At 35.3% G+C, this 18,557-nt stretch overlaps 2 protein-coding genes across 3 annotated transcripts in view; both read right to left on the bottom strand.

Moving 5' to 3' along the window:
• Window positions 1-405: 405 nt before the first annotated feature.
• Window positions 406-7,249, bottom strand: LOC131800645 (VPS35 endosomal protein sorting factor-like). The gene is made up of 12 exons (XM_059118192.1): window positions 7,063-7,249; window positions 6,718-6,994; window positions 6,478-6,661; window positions 6,093-6,423; window positions 5,883-6,023; window positions 5,325-5,493; window positions 5,093-5,259; window positions 4,749-5,028; window positions 4,368-4,681; window positions 3,652-4,310; window positions 3,326-3,594; window positions 406-1,203 (listed from the first exon to the last, which is right to left on the bottom strand). Exons 1-12 carry the CDS (start codon window positions 7,074-7,076, stop codon window positions 1,093-1,095), a joined length of 2,916 nt encoding a protein of 971 aa, XP_058974175.1. The 5' UTR covers window positions 7,077-7,249; the 3' UTR covers window positions 406-1,092.
• A 5,619-nt stretch (window positions 7,250-12,868) lies between these two features.
• LOC101894093 (uncharacterized) overlaps window positions 12,869-18,557 on the bottom strand; it is a 151,529-nt gene continuing 145,840 nt past the window's right edge. The window contains exons 2-3 of one of the 2 annotated variants that reach the window (XM_011293306.3): window positions 13,161-13,652; window positions 12,869-13,091 (exon numbers count right to left, since the gene is read on the bottom strand). In XM_011293306.3, coding sequence (XP_011291608.2) covers window positions 13,286-13,652 — 367 coding nt within the window. In that variant the 3' untranslated portion in view covers window positions 12,869-13,091; window positions 13,161-13,285. The remainder of the gene's footprint in view (window positions 13,092-13,160; window positions 13,653-18,557) is intronic. The other variant, XM_059118194.1, reaches the window with a different exon arrangement.

Consider the following 18,557-nt stretch of genomic DNA (forward strand, 5'->3'; position numbering starts at 1 on the left):
TCAATATATTCCTTAGTGTATGGTCTTTTGTTTTGTTTTCTTTAAATAGTCTAAGATTTTCACCTTATTGGCATTCTAAATAGGAGCCGCGCGCACTCAATTTGAAAATTCTCAGAGAGAGCATTCTTTGTCTATGCATTAATTTGACGTCTCTGTAGTTGTGTCTCTGTGTGAATTTCCTTGGGGACATTTGAAATGTTATTCCATTTTTTTCTTGGAAGGAAAACAACCTTGACTGTGTTCTCTATATAGATCTAATATAATTTCATTTAAAACACACATACCAGACACATACACACCAAAAAGCGATAACAAAGCTACACACGCAGAATCCCCTACAAAATAACTCTCTTTTGTTTTGCATTGATTTATTACATTAAGCTTTTGTGTAGTGAAGAGTTTATAAAAAAAAAAACAAAATACCTATAGTTACAAACAATGATGAACAGAAAACATGGTAGTGTATATTAATTATAATTAATATGAAAATAACAAAAATCCGTACACAAATTATAAATATTTACTTTTACACTTCACTTCAACAACAACCACAACAACTCGCATTCATACAACAGACAAACACCTACACACACAGAGAGAACATTTCAACTTCATAATTCTCATAACGACAAAACAAACAAAAAACAGAACATAAATTGAAAATAAAATAATACGAGCATATAATTACAGCAGCGTATCACACTTTGATCATAAGAATATATTTAAATAAATAAAAAAAAAAACAACAAACGACAATTCTTTTCCAATAAAAAAAACTTAGAAAAAACCGAAATTTTGCCTGGTAGTTTTTTTTTTCTGGCCCGGTCAATATTTTATTTTCATTCATTAATGAAGTTGAAGCCAAATTAGTCCAATAAGTTTTGACGCAATAACAATCAACTCTTCTCAGTTGTGGTGTTATAATGTGTGACTATATTTCATTCATAAATACTTGGTATTACTTGACTTGACTACATTCATACATAAAATAAAAGTCCTTAATACTAAAAACTTATGCTAATAAAATTTATTGGTTGTCATATTTTGAGTCAATTTTTTGTTTGTTTCAAAACTGCGAGTGTTCTACACTCTTCACTGCTTCGATTGTAGGCGTACGAGAATTTGCTGCAAATATGAGGCCTGTGATGGATATATGTTTTGCAGTATTTTTTGATAATCTTCCAGAGATTTCAGGACACGCATCTGCAAGACATATAAAAATATTAATTTAAGGAATTGTGTTTTTTTGTGAACCTAAATTGCTTCCATTTTTCAAATGTATTAAATCTAACATTTAATTTAATTTTTAGCAATAATTGTTAATAAAAAATGTTAGGCTCTTATGTCGAGTTACTAGAAGGAGTTGTCCAATCAATTCCACATTTACAACACACCTCTGTCTAAGAGAAATATTTAGATATTCCAAGTTGGGAAAAGAATCGCTGGTTTCACAAGTTATGAGAAGTATAAGTATTGAAAATTGTGATCCTTTGTTAGGGAGGTAGCAGAAGGTGTCTATAATTTTCACACCAGATCTTGTGTTGGAAGAAATATAGGGATGTGCGAAATTGGAAGAGAATCTGATGCTTATTTTTCATTTTATGAGAGATTTGGTTACTCAAAAATTTAACAATTTTGAGGAAGGTACCAGGTGGAGCTGGCCGATATATCCCTTTTTCAAACCAGATCTTGTGTTAGCAATAACATTAGGATGTGCGAATTTGGATAAGAATCGGATGCTTATTTCACATTTTATGTGTGTTTTGGCTTTTCGAAGTGTTGAACCCTTTGTTAGAAAGGCCCCATAAGGAATGGGCCCATATATCCCTTTTTCACACCAGATCTTGTATTGGTATAAATATCGGTATCGGTGCACTTATGAGCGTTTCGATTATTCAACATTTTAACCCCCTTTTTTTAAGAAGGTCTTATAAGGAATGGGCCCATATATCCCTTCTTCACACTAGATCTTGTGTTGGTAGGAACATCGCGATGTGTGAAATTTGAAAAGAATTGAATGCTTATTTCACATTTCATGAGCGTTTCGGTTATTCAAAATTTCGACCCCTTTGTGGGGGGAGATACTAGATGACGTGGTCTGATATCTCCCATTTTCAAACCAGTTCTTGTGTTAGCCAAAATATTGGTATGTGCGAACTTTTAATCGGATGTACAGGGTGAGATTAAAAAACTGCAACTAACTTCAGACTGCTGTCATTTCTAAGCCACGCAAACATTTTGACCTTAGACCTTTGACATTCCAACAGGACTCAACACGCGCCACTCAATAATGGTTACAAAATTAGGTTCCTCGCTTCATTTCCAGCGCACAATGGCCACCAAAATCTCCGGATACCAATCCGTTGGACTTTTGTGTCTGAAGTATTTTGGAAAGCAAGGTTAGCACTAAAAAATACCAAAGTGTCGATCACCTCAATCAAGCGCTTCGCGGCAATGGGCCAAAATACCGCAGAGCAACATTCATGCAGCGTGTGACGTTTTCATTGGTCGTTTGATGGCCACAATTCGAGCCAAAGGTGACCAATTCGAACAAATCTAAACTTAATCTAAAATTTGATGCTATTTCCGACATTTTTTGCTTTCATTCAATAAAATTAAAAAATTAAAAATTATGGCGTTTGACTTTGTTGCAGATTTTTTATCTCACCCTGTATACTTCGCATTTAATGTGTGTTTTGGTTATTCAAAATTTTGCCCCTTTGTGGAGGAAGTAGAAAAAGTTGTGGGCCGATATATCCCATCACCAGATCTTTGTTGAATAAAGCATTGAGATGTGCGAAATTCGAATCATTTTAGCATTTTTTATTTCAAATTTTCAGCTTTTGTGGGAGAGGTACTTGAGGGAGTGTTGCCCACTTTCCCACCTGTCCTAGCACTGATAAAAATGTTAAGATTTTGTAAAGTTTCCACAAATTTGGATGATCCCTTTTTGTTGCTATAAGGTAAATTATTTTCCTTGAAAATGTTGACATTTTGTGGGGGAGGTGCCAGAAGGAATGGACCGATATTGCCAATCTCCGAACTCGATCTAAGTTTGGTAATAATATTACGATGTACCAAGTTTCGGGAGTTATAGGGCTATTATGCTGTCTTGCTTTCAAATTGGATTAGAGTCAGAGCAAATGGCATTTTAAGATCTTTTGGGTCGTTGGAACTTCGAACTCAACATATATTGTTCTTATTTTTTCATATCAGTAGGCCCTGGAAATTAGTTTTAATATGACCCTTTTATGTTTTCCTTTTTCTTTATATCCACTGTTAACGTCAACTCAATATCTTAACCATATTTCCCTTTCAAACTTACAATATATTTCGGTTCCATGTGCGACTCATGTTTCAAAGCCAATAGCCCCAGGTTCAGAGCCAAAAGATAGATCTGCTCCTTTGATAAATCAGCATAGCGAACAATGCGTACCAAAAGTTCCAATGACAATGTGGCTTGTAATTTATACTGTTGGATACTTCCCAATTGGCTTAGACATCGGAGGATTTCTTCAACAACAAATGCACAAAGATTGTTGACTTCGCCCAAAAATTTGGGATCATGGCCATACAATTCGTCATTTGAGATAACTGTAGAATAATCAAAAATATATAAAAATATATATATTAATTAATCCATTAGCTTACCACCCGGTATGTGATATGGAAATGTTTCCAAACTCTGGACATACAGCATATCTAAGGCATTCAAGTAGATATTCGCTGGACCACTTTCATGGGCAAACGAGTATTTTTGTATAACATCCAGCAGCAGACGCAACAAATACAATACACCCTGATCTGGGCTATCGGGCACGAGTACCAATGTGGCCAGCATATTGTTCAGAAATGAAATGAGATACACATCCATTGTCCGTGATTTACCATCAATATCGATGGTGTTCTGTAAATCGCCTACCAAATTCAAAGCTTCCTCAAAGCAGGCATCTGCCTGGCCCAAACAATTGTTGACCAATGCCACCTGTCCGCTCAATAGATATAAATCCATTTGTTGTTGTATCGAGGTAATACTTGGTATGGTGATAAAACAAAATGCCACACAGGCTTTGACAAAACTCAACGTCTTACGGCTGTGTTTGTATTTGACAATTTGACACGTTTCCATGGCCAATTTGTTGACGGAATGTACCAATGTGTTGTAGACACTATCCAGATTGGAAAATGTACCCCTGGCCTCAACATAGAAGCTTAGTTGTTTCTCAAAATCTGTGCCGAAATGAACTTTACGTATGAAACTGCATATCAGATGCGATATCTGGCGTCGTTCATCTTCAACGGTTAGGGCACTGGAATACATTTGGATATTATGCTTTTGAATTGCAAGAGTTTTTCGAATAACTTACTTCACATAATCATTGAGTATCTTGCCGATATACATTAGGGCATTTATAACAACAGGATCATTGGTGGACTCATTGCCGTTGCGTTTGTAAATATCCAAAATGTGTTTGCAGGCCTCAACTTTGAGGGATTCCTTTTGAAATAAATCCAAATAACTTAGGAAATGTTCCTGCACCAATAACAGCTCAATGTTCTTTTGATATTGCAGCACTTTATCGAGGATATTTCTCAATTGCTGATGATGTTTTTCGCATACGGCCTTGGAGATGGATATGCGATTATGGATTTCCCCCAGGAAGCGATTTACTTCTGCAATCTATAAACAGGGGGAAAAGGAGAAAAAACTTTATGTTACACCACACGAAATTTATTTCTGATCTTACCGGCATATTTGTGGCAATATATTGAGCCCAGGATTCCACACTAATGATATATTCATTGGGATCGGTAAAGGTATTAATGGTCTTGAAAACCTCTAGCAAAAATGTTTGCTTCGATTCACACAGAGGAGAACAAGTACTCATACTGGTGCCCAAGGCCTTGAAGAGTTGAGATTTGGAAATACCCTCCGTGGAGGCCGATAGAATGTTGACAAATTCAAAGGCATGGGCTGCAATGAATTCGGGTTGAAATGCATGTAGAATTGCCATTAGAATTGTGCCACTGTAAAGAGTAGATGCTTGGATTAGAAGATGCCATGGAAAATCAATTGAGTACTTCAAGTTACTTATTTTTTATGCTCTGAACCTCTTTGAGAATCTCTTCATTGTAGAGACTATTTTTGTGCACCAAAGCTTCCAATATGAAATTCAAAGCTGGGCCATATAAAGTCAAATACGCTGACATATCAACCCTTTGTCTATTCAATTCGGAACGTATTGAACCGCTAAATATCTGCAAGAGAAGTAAATTGAATAAAGCCAATGGACATTGGGAAAATACAAATGGTCTCAACTTACCGTTTGATAAATGTAAAGGAAGTCCCGGAAATTTTGATAAATATATGCCTTGTTAGGTGTTTGCAAAAGTACTCCGGTACGCACTAAATAACAACGGGCATACACGGCGACGAGGGGATCTCCAATACCACGCAGAGCTTTGGTTAAACGCAGTAAAGCATCGTCGTAGCTAGTTTATAGGGGAGAGAAAATAAATGAATTGGGATAAATGGGAAATATGGCTAATATTATAAGTTCTCTTGTGTTATTGATTGGATGGATGTAAGGACAACAACCGTTTTTGAAGGTTTTCAAAACATAAAGTTCACATTCAGAACAGAAGATGGGAGGGTCCTCTAGATTATTTCTAACTTTACCTAAGGGCTACGAATTTGTTCGGAAAATTCGATCAATAACAAAAGGAAATTTCTAAAAAAAGACCGTATTTGGAAACCGGATTCATGGTGGAAAAGAAGATTTATGACGTTCAATTCATTTCACATCTACAAAAAATGGAATTTTGCCTCCAGTTCTGTCACAGATGGCAGAGATCATACCAATATGTCTCCTCTTAATTACCTTTCATTTAAAAATTCATAACATTTGAGTATGGCCATTTCCACATAGAGCCTTGGCAGAAGTTCACGTATTGAGGCGATTTTGAAAAACCAATTTTGGCATGTATCTCGGGCACTATCAGCATTGGCTTGACGCATGGATCTGCAATAAGAGTATCAATAAATCTATTAAAAAAATCAAAATGGCTGGTGAAAATATTCCATAACATACTCCGGTCCCGAAATCGATTTCTGTTTAAGTCGATCATATACCAACTTTCCAAATATATCCAAAATATCTGTGATCAAAACAAATTGACTGGGATAAAATGATAAGACCGAAGTATCGGCCAAAATTTTCGAACATTGTATGGCAATTTTCAGCGCCTTAACACGTTGATCGTTGTGCCAGGATTGTACCAATTCATGATTTAATTGCTCAATACGTTGTATATATTCCTGTTGGGTTAAGTCCATCATGTGACGCACCGAACCATCCTCAAAGTCGTCCAATTGTTCCAAACGGAATTTCACTTTATCGGAGACGACTGTTTGGACTTTAACTGAAATTCAAAGGATATTTAACTTTAAATCGTTCCATTTGGTATAATACTTACTAGTATCCGTGCCCAATTGTGAGGAAGTAGATGTTGTCAAGAAACTGGTGGATATGGACAATTTTTCAGAGGTTGTAAATTTGTTAAGTATTGTCAGGCGCCTGGAATTCCAATTCAGACTATCCTCCAGTACATCTAAAGGTTCTTTGTCACGTATCTTTGATTTGACTTTCTTAAAGGATTCCTGCAATGAAGAATCTTATTTATTATACCATTTGGTTATAATAAAATAGTCCTTACATATTCCGAGGCCATTTGTGTCAACGGATCGATGGCATCTTGTTCCTGTTTGGCAAACTGTGACAATGGATCGAGGGCTGCATCCAAGGTGCTTGGTGCCGCCAGGGGGTCAGCCAATACAGACAGACTAGATGAACGACTACTGGCATTGCTACCTAAGCTGGGCGCCCTTGTTCCTTTGCTATCCACCACAGCAAAGAGTTTTAAGGGATGCTCAAATGTCTGATAGCTGGGAAAGTAATTTTTGGTCACCTCATACAGGCGGGGAGCACATACCCTATTGAGAAGAAAATCGTATTCTTTGAGGAGATTCTGTGCATTACACTAGGGTTTTATAGAAATTACCATTCACTGGCCATTTTTCAATGGTTCCGGAAAAATTTGTTCCAGAGTACAAAGCTCCAATGAGTAGAGTACGTAACGCCGTAGAGTAAATCTGAGAAACATAGACCAAAAGCGGGAATACGCGATAAAGATAAAAATCAAAACAAAAGATACAAACAAATCAAAACAGTGAAAAGGAGAAAAGAATATATTTCTCACTCCTTCATTGCCAATTCTTCTAAAACTAGGGTTCTAGAAGATTAATTTGTGCCGAATCAAATATGTGTGTGTGTTCACTGAATGAACCAGGGATCTAGTTGCTTTCTTTTTTACTCAATGGCGTCTGAGGTAGAAATGCAGGGAATATAAGGCTGCTTGGGCATAGATTTTAATAACTATTTTCAAGCGAATATAGGGCTACAAAAGTGGGGACACTTTAAGACTATTTTTAGGCGATAAGGCTGCACAGTCGTGAACTTTTCAGGACTGTTTTCAAGCGAATATAGGACTCCAAAGGTGGGGACTTAAGACTATTTTCAAGCGAATATAGGGCTCTAAAGGTTGGGACTTTTTAAGATTATTTTAATGCGAATACAAGGCTGCATAGAAGTGGACTTTTTAAGAATATCTTCAAGCGAATATAAGATTGTATAGGAGTTGACTTTTTAAGACTATTTTCAAGCGAATATATGGCTGCATAGGCGTTGACATTCTATATCTATTTTCAGACAAATATAGGCCTCCATAGGTGGGGACTTTTTAAGATTATTTTCAAGCGAGTATATTGCTCCAAAGGGGAGGGGACTTTTTAAGATTATTTTCAAGCGAATATAAGGCTATATAGGCGTGGACTTTTTAAGTTTTTTTATAGGGGAATATAAGGCGGCATAGGCGTGGTCTTTTTAAGTTTTTTTATAGGGGAATATAAGGCGGCATAGGCGTGGTCTTTTTAAGACTATTTTCAAGCGAATATGGGGCTCCAAAGGTGGGGACTTTTTAAGACCATTTTCAAGCGAATATAGGGATCCAAATGTGGGGACTCTTTTTGATTATTTTCTCACGAATATAAGGCTGCATAGCCGTGGACTTTCCAGGACTATTTTCAAAGGGATATAAGGCTGCATAGGCTTGGACTATTGAAGCTGCATAGTAGTGAACTTTTCAAGACTACATGTTAAGATAACAAAAAACTACAGCAAAGCCAAACACCATAATTTTTACATTTTTTTAAATTTAATTGAATGAGAGCAAAAAATAGCATCAAATTTTAGAATAAGTTTGGATTTGTTCGAATTGGTCAGCTTTGGCACGAATTATTGCCTTCGAACGGCCAATGAAACCGTCACACACTGCCCGAATGTTGCTCTGTGGTATTTTGGCCCATTCCCTGCGAAGCGCTTGCTTTTCTTTCTGTTGTTTTGTTGCGATGCAAGTTCTTGCAGTTTTTGGAATTTCAATGACTTTACCCCGAGCTCATTTTTCAATATTCGCCGAATGGAATATTGCGATATGTTCAGCTCACGAGCCATTTTTCGGCTACTGCCGAACTAACGAGCGATGGTACGAGACACAGAAGATTTATTTATTTATTTTAATAATGTCGAACGAGTGGTCGAGAAATGACAGCAGTCTGAAGTTGGTTGCATTTACCCTGTATATTCGATGTACTCTACAGGTGAGAGTACATGAGCAGCTTGGCATCATGGCTAGGGGTATTAATGCCAAATTATAAAGGGAAACGACGGCAGTATTCGAGTGTGGCTCTGACATCCCTTTATCATGTGTTACAAAATATGCCATGCGATCTCACCTTAAGGGTGGAAATACATAAAGCGCTTCTTCGTAGGCGAACAAAGGAGCTTTAGGTTGACTTAGTTCGATTTTGGCCCTAGGACCCTTTGTTACACCTTAAGGGTGTAAGTACATAAGAAGCTTGAAGTCATGGCTAGGCATATTTTGTGACATTTCATAAAGGGATTACAGAGCCGCACTAAAATCCTGGCTTCGTTTTCCTTTATAATTTGACATTAATATGCTTAGCCATGACTTTAAGCTTCTTATGTACTTGCACCTTAAGGATCCCAACATGTAGATTTTTCAAGAAAATTGTCATGGTATTTTAAGGGTCCTTAGGAAATTATTTTTTCAAGACAATATTCAGAATACATTAATGTACCATTGGTAGGCTTTTTCAACTTGAAAAAAAAAAAACAAATTTTGGGTTTAATTTTTCGCCTTTATTATTTTTATTTAAGTTTATTTTACTTAAACGAAATGATTTATTTACAAGAACACAATCAAATATTACAATAATAAAAAAAATATATATAAGTACATATACAAATTACTATAAAACACTCAAGAATACAGGGATACTTAACTAGTATAAATGCTTATTGTAAATAATGACTATATATTTTGAATTTGTGATAATTCCATTTAAATATGTTTTGTTCGTTATTCATAACCATTCATTTTTGTTTGCGAACACTATGTGTACAATTTTAGTTAGTTGGTTTTTCTATAGATATATTAATTTTTAATATGTTTCTGTTGGGATTCGGAGATGAAAAACGTTCACAACTTTTTTGGTATTTAAGGTAGGAATACATAAAGCGCTTATTTGGCTGGCTTCTTCGGAAATGAACAAAGGAGCCTAGGGCCAAAATCGAACTAAGTCAACCTAAAACTCCTTTGTTCGTCTACAAAGAAGCCAGCCAAATATGCGCTTTATGTATTTCCACCCTTATGACCCTTAAACAAAATTAAAATTTTGTCGGAAAACTTTTTGAGAAAAGAATATTTTGAAAATAAAACACAAATATGATTTTTTTAGAAGAACAAAGGAGTGTTAGGTTTCTTTAGTTCGATTTTAGCTCTACGCTTCTTTTTTCATTTCCGAAGGAGTCAGTCGATCTTAAGTCAGTCAAAAAAGCGTTTTATGTATTCTCACCTTTAAAATGTAGAAATAGTTCCCCCGAACCTCCCACAAATAAATGTTGATATTATTTTTCTTTTTTTTAATTAGTTCGATTTTGAAACTCTCGTTTAAACTAACATTAGTTTACATTTATATATTAATATCCATTTTCAATAATTTACTTTTGTATAAATTAAAGCATGAATAGACTAAAATGTATATTTTTTTTATAAATACTGCAGAATTAGAACAACGAAAAAAGAATATTACAGAATTTCTAAAATTTAGCATGACTTTCTAGGTCTAAGTCTAAAGACTATTTCAAGTGAAATATTTTTTTAACATTATAAAAAATATAGTTTTAAAATAAGTTTTATTTAGTGACATAGCATGTTGTTGTTGTGTTTTTTTAAGTATGGAGAATACAATAATTAAAAATATTAATAATAATATTATAAGCAAGGAAAATAAGCCTTGATGTGGGAATACATAAAGCGCTTATTTGGCTGGCTTTTTCGGAAATGAAAACAGGAGCCTAGGGGCAAAATCGAACTAAGTCAACCTAAAACTCGTTTGTTCCTCTACGAAGAAGCTAGACGATGACTTAAGCTAGCCAAATAAGCGCTTTATGTATTCCCACCTTTATTTGGTTGGATTACAATTTCTTTTTGCAAAGCATAATTTGCAATTTAATGAAAAATTGTTGTTGATGCAGTAGTCTATATATTGTTACTCGATTTCTTGGGCTGAGTTGATATTCCATGGCCAAGTAAACCCCAGTTCGTTCTGGAAAAGACTACATAATTTTTTCATTTATATTTTTATGTTTGTATATAAATTATTTTATTTTTTCTGTATAAGGCCACATTGATCATGGCACATTAAATGCAAGGCCCCATTTTCCAAATGTGTTGTGAAAAAGGTTTGGCATTTGTATATATTTTTTTCTAGAGAAAAAAGTGTAATGATCAGCTATCACTTGAGTAATTTTGTATGAAGTTTGACATTGGCAAAAATGTAGAGAGAGAGATTCAATAAATCTGGCATTCCTGCGAGCGAATTAGTCTAAAAACAGCTGTTATTGTATCAAATCAAATGTCAAATAGACATTTTTTAAATGTCAGATTATAAAGGTAAACGACGGTAGGATTCTAGTGCGGCTCTGACATTTCATTGTAGTATGCATGGTAGAATAATAAAGGTAGGTGCATCAACGCTTGGGAACATTGATATATAATTGATAAATTTTAAAACGTTTTTTTAAATATAAGTAGATTTGTATATGTTTTCTTATACGACATAAATCGTATGTTTTTTTCAACAATTTTTACAAATTTGAATAATTTTTCATTCAAGATTTTCTGTTCCAAAATTGTTTTGACAGTTCATTGTCCAATTAGCTGCAGTCGATGCATCTACCTGTATTATCCTACCATGGATAATAACTGGCATATTAATGACAAATTATAAAGGCAGCAGGATTCTAATACGGCTCTGACATTTCCTTCTAGTATGTCAGTAAATATGTGTAATATAAATATGCCAAGCTGCTCGTGTACCATCACCTTTAGTAGTCGATTTTAGCTCTCTAAAATGTTTCGATATTGTTTTTAAATCTGAGTCTGCTCGAATTGATGGGGATTTCTCGATACTAAGGTTCCGAAGGGGTCTATTTCTCAATACTATGGATCGATAGGTGCCGATTTCTCAATACTAAGGCTCCGAAGGGGTCTATTTCTCAATACTAGGGATCTATAGACGTGGAAGGCTCCGAAGTGGTCTATTTCTCAATACTAAGAACCTCTAGAAGTGGTCTACTTCTCAATACTAAGGATCTATACTGAGGCTCCGAAGTGATCTATTTCTCAATACTATGAATCTATAGGCGAGGATTTCTCGAAAGTGGCCTATTTCTCAACACTTGGGATCTATAGTAGTGGATCTCTAAATACTACTGGTCCGAAGTGGTCTATTTCTCAATACTAAGGATCTATAGGCATGGAAGGCTCCGACTTGGTCTATTTTTTAATACCAAGGATCTATAGGCATGGATTTCTCAATATTAAGGCTCCGAAGTGGTCTATTTTGTAATACAAAGGCCCGAAGGTGTGGATCTCTACATACTATGTCTCCGAAGACAGGAATAACTTACGACTAGGAATCCATAGGCGCGGATGTCCACAGTTTGAGGGGAAGGCAAGGCTATATTTAAACGATTTTCCAATAAAGTTTTTAAGGCACTATAAGTCTCTATGCGAAATTTTATCTTCTCCAGATTCAAAGGGGGGTCTTAAGAGTACTTCTACTTTAATATCCTAGAAAAGACGATGGCCTTAATTGGTTTTAAGTGGCCCAATAGGTGCATTATCCCCATAAAATTGGCAGAAATTATACTCACTATAACAAATTTCATTGGCAACCCTGTCCCAGATCAATCAGCTGTTGACAAATTGTTTACGTTTGTGAAAATCAAAATGCATAACACACAACCGGCAGCATAATGAGAATGGTATTTTCATTGTTCTAGTCAATTATTAAATATACTTTTGTTTCCAAATGTCAAAAGAAACAAAAACAGGAAGACGCATGAGTTGTCAAATTTTTTTTGAAAAATTTTTTAGGCTAAGGTGACAATGCTTGGCCACGAAGAATATGTTCCATTCCCGATCGAAACGAGAAATATTTGCTTTTTTGTTATTTCAGCTGGCCAAATGATTAAATTATATGATTATGGAAAGTTTGAATTCGAATTCGAAGAATTTGATTTTTTGTAAAAAGAAGAAACTTCGATTTTTTATGCCATGTCAAACGTCAAACAAAATAAATCCAATCATTGACTGTTAGGTAAATGTTTTAGATTTAGGCATTTAACTTTGATTACTCCAGATACCTACACACTATATACTATTACTATATACATACAATACATATCATGTTGTTCTTTTTTTTTTTTTTTGAAATCTTAACTCTAAAAAAATTATATAATAAAGACTACAAACATAGCAACAAATCAGCTGGATAAGCAGTGTGGACCTCATCTTAGAATCCATACATCTACAAAACACACACATATATACACAGAAATATCATAGTGGACCAGGTGAACAGCTGCAGAGCAAAAAAAAAAACCCTGGAAAATACATTTGGGGAAAACAACTCAAATTAATTGAACAAATATTGTTTAAATTCAAAATATTACCTAGAGAGAGAATAAGTAACATTTAGCTCCCAAGTCGATGATATGCCTTTTGCCATAAAAGAAGTAAATTAATTTTGAATAAAACAAGTGCTAATTTTTATTGGCTCCCTCTTTTTTTGTTCCCATCACACCACTTGCACTGTGGCAAAAGCACTAAATGTTACTTTCTTGGGGAACTCAGGACCGGGAGAGCCACGTGTTTTTATGACTGGCTTAAGGTTTGTGGTTTTGGTCTTCAGCGACATTAGGCCAGCCGAGGCTGCCAATTCCCGTAGCCTTTGTGAAAAACCATTCGAAGACGAACTGCCAGCAGCTGCAGCCTCTGTGCCATCGGTCATATCTGCTGTGGGGTTTGGATGGTTTGTCACACCAGTATTGTGGTGTAATGCGTTGGCCGTTGGATGCATGCGATACATTTGTCCCGATGTACCCGGGTACATTAGACTAGCCGAGTTCACCGAATTCTGGGGGGCATTGGAGGGTGTGATATACCTGGAAAAAGAAAGAAAAGAATAATAATAAATTAGATGTTAATACTTTTTAGATAATCTATACATTTTTTGATTTACTTTATTGATTTTATTTTATCACATGCTTTAAGCGATGTACACAAACTCAATGACTTGTTTGTGTGAAATTTTATAAGCTGTTAAAATTGGTTTGTTATAACAAAAAATCAAAAAGAAAAAAATATTTTTCTGTTTACTTTTAACACGGTTATAATAAATAGAAATATTACCAGCAATTTGTTTTTTGCTGAATTATTTGCGTTAATGTGTCATTGTTTTCTTTTAACACAAGTTAATGTATTGCCAATATTTTGTAAATATTTGCCTACAAAATTACTCCTAAATAGCTTGCAGGATGATGGTTTATGTGTGCATAAAAAATGGGTGAGAAGTTAAGGCCATACTCTCCCTTCCTCTCATGTTGGTTATGCAAATCTTGGCATTACACCAAAACATAAAATCACAAAATTCTCACAAAATCACACCTACATCGGCCCTCGGTGGAATTCCGGCATACTCAGTCGTGGCATTTCTTTCAGGGAGATTCTCAACCCTTAACACTAGCAGTCCTAGGGGCTTAACAACAAGAGAGGAGTTGGTCTCAACGAAGAACAAAACAACAACACACCACACGACCATGACAAGAGAACTGGATGATGTTTGGTCCCTCACATTGCCGGCCCAATCTTGAACCTTTGGTCCAAAAAAACAAATTTTGAAAAGGGTCCCAATTTTCTACACACATTTATCTCACGCGAAACCTACCTCCTAGTATCCTTTATCAGAAATAGAAATTACAACATTTATTTGAGACATTGTCATTGTTACTTAACGTACCAAATATATTAACAGGCTGAGATGAAAAAACTGCAACCAACTTCAGACTGCTGTCACATCTAAGCCACTCGTCCGAGAGCTGTTAAAATTATTCCAGTGACAGTTCATTATATTCTTTACAAGCGTACAAAAGCATTTTGGAGACAATTTTCCAGAAAAAAAGTTATTCGTGATAGAATTCAAGCGTGATAGTGCGATTTCTTTATATTTGGCTGGAAAACCACAAGTTGCTATCGCTATAGCACTCCAGCATTAAAATGGGAATAAATATTTTGTGTCTCGTACCATCGCTCGTTACCTGGTAGTGATACTGGAAGCGTAGCTCGACTACAAGGAAGTGGACGGAAGAAAACAGCAACATCAGCGGAAATGGCTCGAAAAGTAAAGATCGAAACCCGCGTCGCAGAGGTCGTGAGCTGAACATATCGCAATATTCCATTCGGCAATTATTGAAAAATGAGCTCGGGTTAAAGCCATTGATATTTCCAAAAAGTGCAAGAACTTACACCGCAACAGAAAGAAAATAGACACAAAAGAGCTGCTTCGCTTGGCCGAAAGTGGTGAACTGGCGAATTTGGTTTTCTCCGATGAGAAAACATTCGTTGTCCAGCAGTTTGTAAACAAACAAAATGATCGTGTTCACTTGCCAAAGAGGTCAGATGAAAATGTTCACCTTCCGTTGGCCACCAGAACTCATGCGCCGGCCATGGTGATAGTATGGGCCGCCATAACAGCCGATGGTCGCTCTCCGCTCGTATTCGAGCGTGGCATCAGAATAAATGCCGAATATTATGGCGAAAATATTCTGCAGGGTGTATTAAAGGCTTGGGCACGCAAACATTTTGGCCGCAGACCTTGGATATTCCAACAGGACAACAGCACCATCGCACACAGCTCGCGCCACCCAAGAATGGCTACAAAATGAGGTTCCTCGCTTCATTTCCAGCGCACAATGGCCACCATAATCTCCGGATACCAATCCGTTGAGCTATTGTGTCTATAGTATTTTGGAATGCAAGGTTGGCACTAACAAATAGAAAAATGTCGATCACCTTAAGCAAGCGCTTCGCCGGGAATGGGCTAAAATACCGCAGAGCAACATTCGGGCAGCGTGTGACGGTTTCATTGGTCGTTTGAAGGCCATAATTGGTGCTGTAAACCGAGATCAATAATTAAAAGACGCAAAATCTTTTCCGTTTGAGCGTTTGTAAGACATTAAATTTATTTACTAAAAATATTTCTTAAGAACTACTTACGATAATATGACTTATGCTAAATTATCATTAAGTGTAAATGAGAGAGAGAGAGAGATATACCAACTGTACACATGCATATGCACCATAAACCTTAGGGGGAGGTCATAAACACGCATAGCTGTCTCACATGTGGCAAGCAAACATGCTGCACTTGCTTATCAGTCTGAGTAAAGATTACATCCCATAATCTAACTCCACCATAACACATGCAGCAATTGAAAATTCTGTATTATTTATTTCTAACTCGAAGGTCTGCTCACCACATTTTCTTATCTTACTTAATGTGGACTGTATTAACCCTTTCAGTGTTTTTGTCAAATATATTTGACATTTAAAAGTACTCTCTTTCTTTGCCATTTTTTGTTTTTCTTACGAACCGTTATTTTTGATATTTTTTTATAACAGACACGTTCGCTATTTAAAAATATTGCAGTTCTATTCTATTAGTTTCGTTTTCGAATTTCTGAGCACATTTTAGTAAATTAGTACGGAATTTCAGATTTTTATCTCGACAAAAATTTTCATTGACACTGAAAGGGTTAAGAAGATCCCTGTTTAACAAATCCCTCTCATCTACACTAGGTAGCCCTGCTATTCTCTTTTATTATAAAAACATGTTCACTTATCCGTGAACAGGTGCCAAAGGTAACGAATTCGAACATATCTAAACTTATTTTAAATGTTGATGCTATTTCCGACATAAAATAAAAATGTAAAAATTATGGCGTTTGACTTTGTTGCAGTTTTTTTTTTATCTCACTCTGTATGGTAACTTTCGATCCCGACTGATTTGACCTTGAAGAGCGGAACTTAAATCGAAGTTTTGGGAACTTCAAGTTGCTTTATTGGGCCCCTTTTATTTGACATTTCAAACTGAAAGCCTTCCTTTTTCATTTCTAAAATTCCAAGGAACTTCATAAAAATACAAATACATTGTTTTATTGGTAAATCTCCTTTGTCTTATTACCTTTTGGTTTATCCATAGGGATGCTCCATAAATTATAGCCTTCATTTAGCTTGACACACATCAAATTGAATTGAAAAAGTAGTTAAACTTCGAACAAAGTTTAAGCGAATGTTCAGTTGATGGTCCGGCATAAATATTGAGGTGGATCGAGCGAAAAGTCAGATCACAAATAACCATTAATTCCTATACGGATTCTATCCTGCTGGCTTAATGTGTTGAATTGAATTTCATCATAAATAAAATTCTGTCTCTCTCGCTCTCTCTCTGTTCTCTTTATATTTATTTATCATGCCAACATTCTTTTCAATCTGTTCCAGCCTAATATTCCGTACACTATTCAATGCATGAATACATATATGTCTCTTGTAATGAAGTTTAAGGTCAACCAGTTAACTGTACAAGTTTAAAAAATCGTTTGGTCATTGCCTTTTCATTTTCGTTTTTCGAGATTAAAAAGTAATTCAACAGCGTTGTCAAGTTGCAAGTCAGAAAAAAAAGAATCAAATCTCCCGAAAAGACTGCAGAACAAAATGTAAAGAGAAACAAAATACGTAACCGGCTTGAAAGAACTTTTAAATATTTATAAATACCGGTGCGATAAAAAAAATCATGCAGAACAAATGTAAATCGATTGCGAACAAGGCTAAGTAATAAACTTGAATTATTTGGAGAAGAGGTGTTAAAAAAGTTATTTTGAGATAATTTATTTATAGCAGCCCACTCAAGGAGCTTTCATATGGAAGGCCCTGCTCAGATTTTCAATAAAGGAAAAAAGTTTCTCATTTCTTTTCTAGACCTTCTATACATGCTCCAGGACTTCTATGGGTGATATTTTACTTGTGTTCTATAAACATGATTTTTAGATAAATTCTATGTTACAAAGATATTTTAAAAAAGTTTTATCAAAATTTGGAAGAAATACTAGCTTATCTTCAGGCTCATTGAAATTCTGTCATCATCCCAAAGTTGGCCATAACTCTTGTATCTATAGACAAAAGTCTTTGGAAAATGGCACACTTTCTATATTATTTATTTGTTGCCAGCATTCAAAATTGAAACATGAATATACAAAGTTCATAACTTTTGTTTTGCGTGGAGTATCTAATCTTTACAATAACAAAAAAGTGCAATGCTGCTGACATTAATTACAGTGTTGATCTCCCTCTCTCTCTGTTGTTATTTTCCTTTGTACTCTCACATTGTACAATAAAAAAAAATATCTGCAATTAAAATTCCAAGCATGCATATTGCAAATTTAGCACAAATGACTTTTCAAACAAAATGAAAAGTGAAAAAAAAAACAACAAGAAACATGTGTCTTTGAGTGTGTTCTGTGCATATGAAATGTCATAAATAAATCAAAAAATTTCAAAACAACATACCGTCACAAAAATATGTTTGGTCAAAAATCATCTAAAATGTATCAAAGCAATTTGCTTAGCAAAAATCGTGAGCAGAATTAAGGCAGTTGAATTTTAAGTTTAGAAAGCCAAAAGATTTTCGTACTACTTGTCTAGACTAGTTTCAAATGATTCAAAATGTTAGTCAGCTGATTTTTGGAGTAAAAAAGAGTGTTGCATTCCAAAATATTTTAATTTAACATTGGATTTAAAATAAATCCAAATCCAATAAATCCATCTTAAAACTGATTCAGCACATTAATCGTGATAATGCCCTTAGTCATAGGGCATTAAGTTAACCTTGTATAACCTTTTGCGGAACGCTTGTCAGTAAAATATGAAATAGGCATGATTTATATATTTTATATTCAAGCTGCATTGAAATTGCATTTTTGCATCTAGTGATCCCTGATAGTTTATAATTCAAA

Source organism: Musca domestica, unplaced genomic scaffold (genome assembly GCF_030504385.1).
Source record: "Musca domestica strain aabys unplaced genomic scaffold, Musca_domestica.polishedcontigs.V.1.1 12, whole genome shotgun sequence".
Taxonomy (NCBI): Eukaryota; Metazoa; Arthropoda; class Insecta; order Diptera; family Muscidae; genus Musca; species Musca domestica.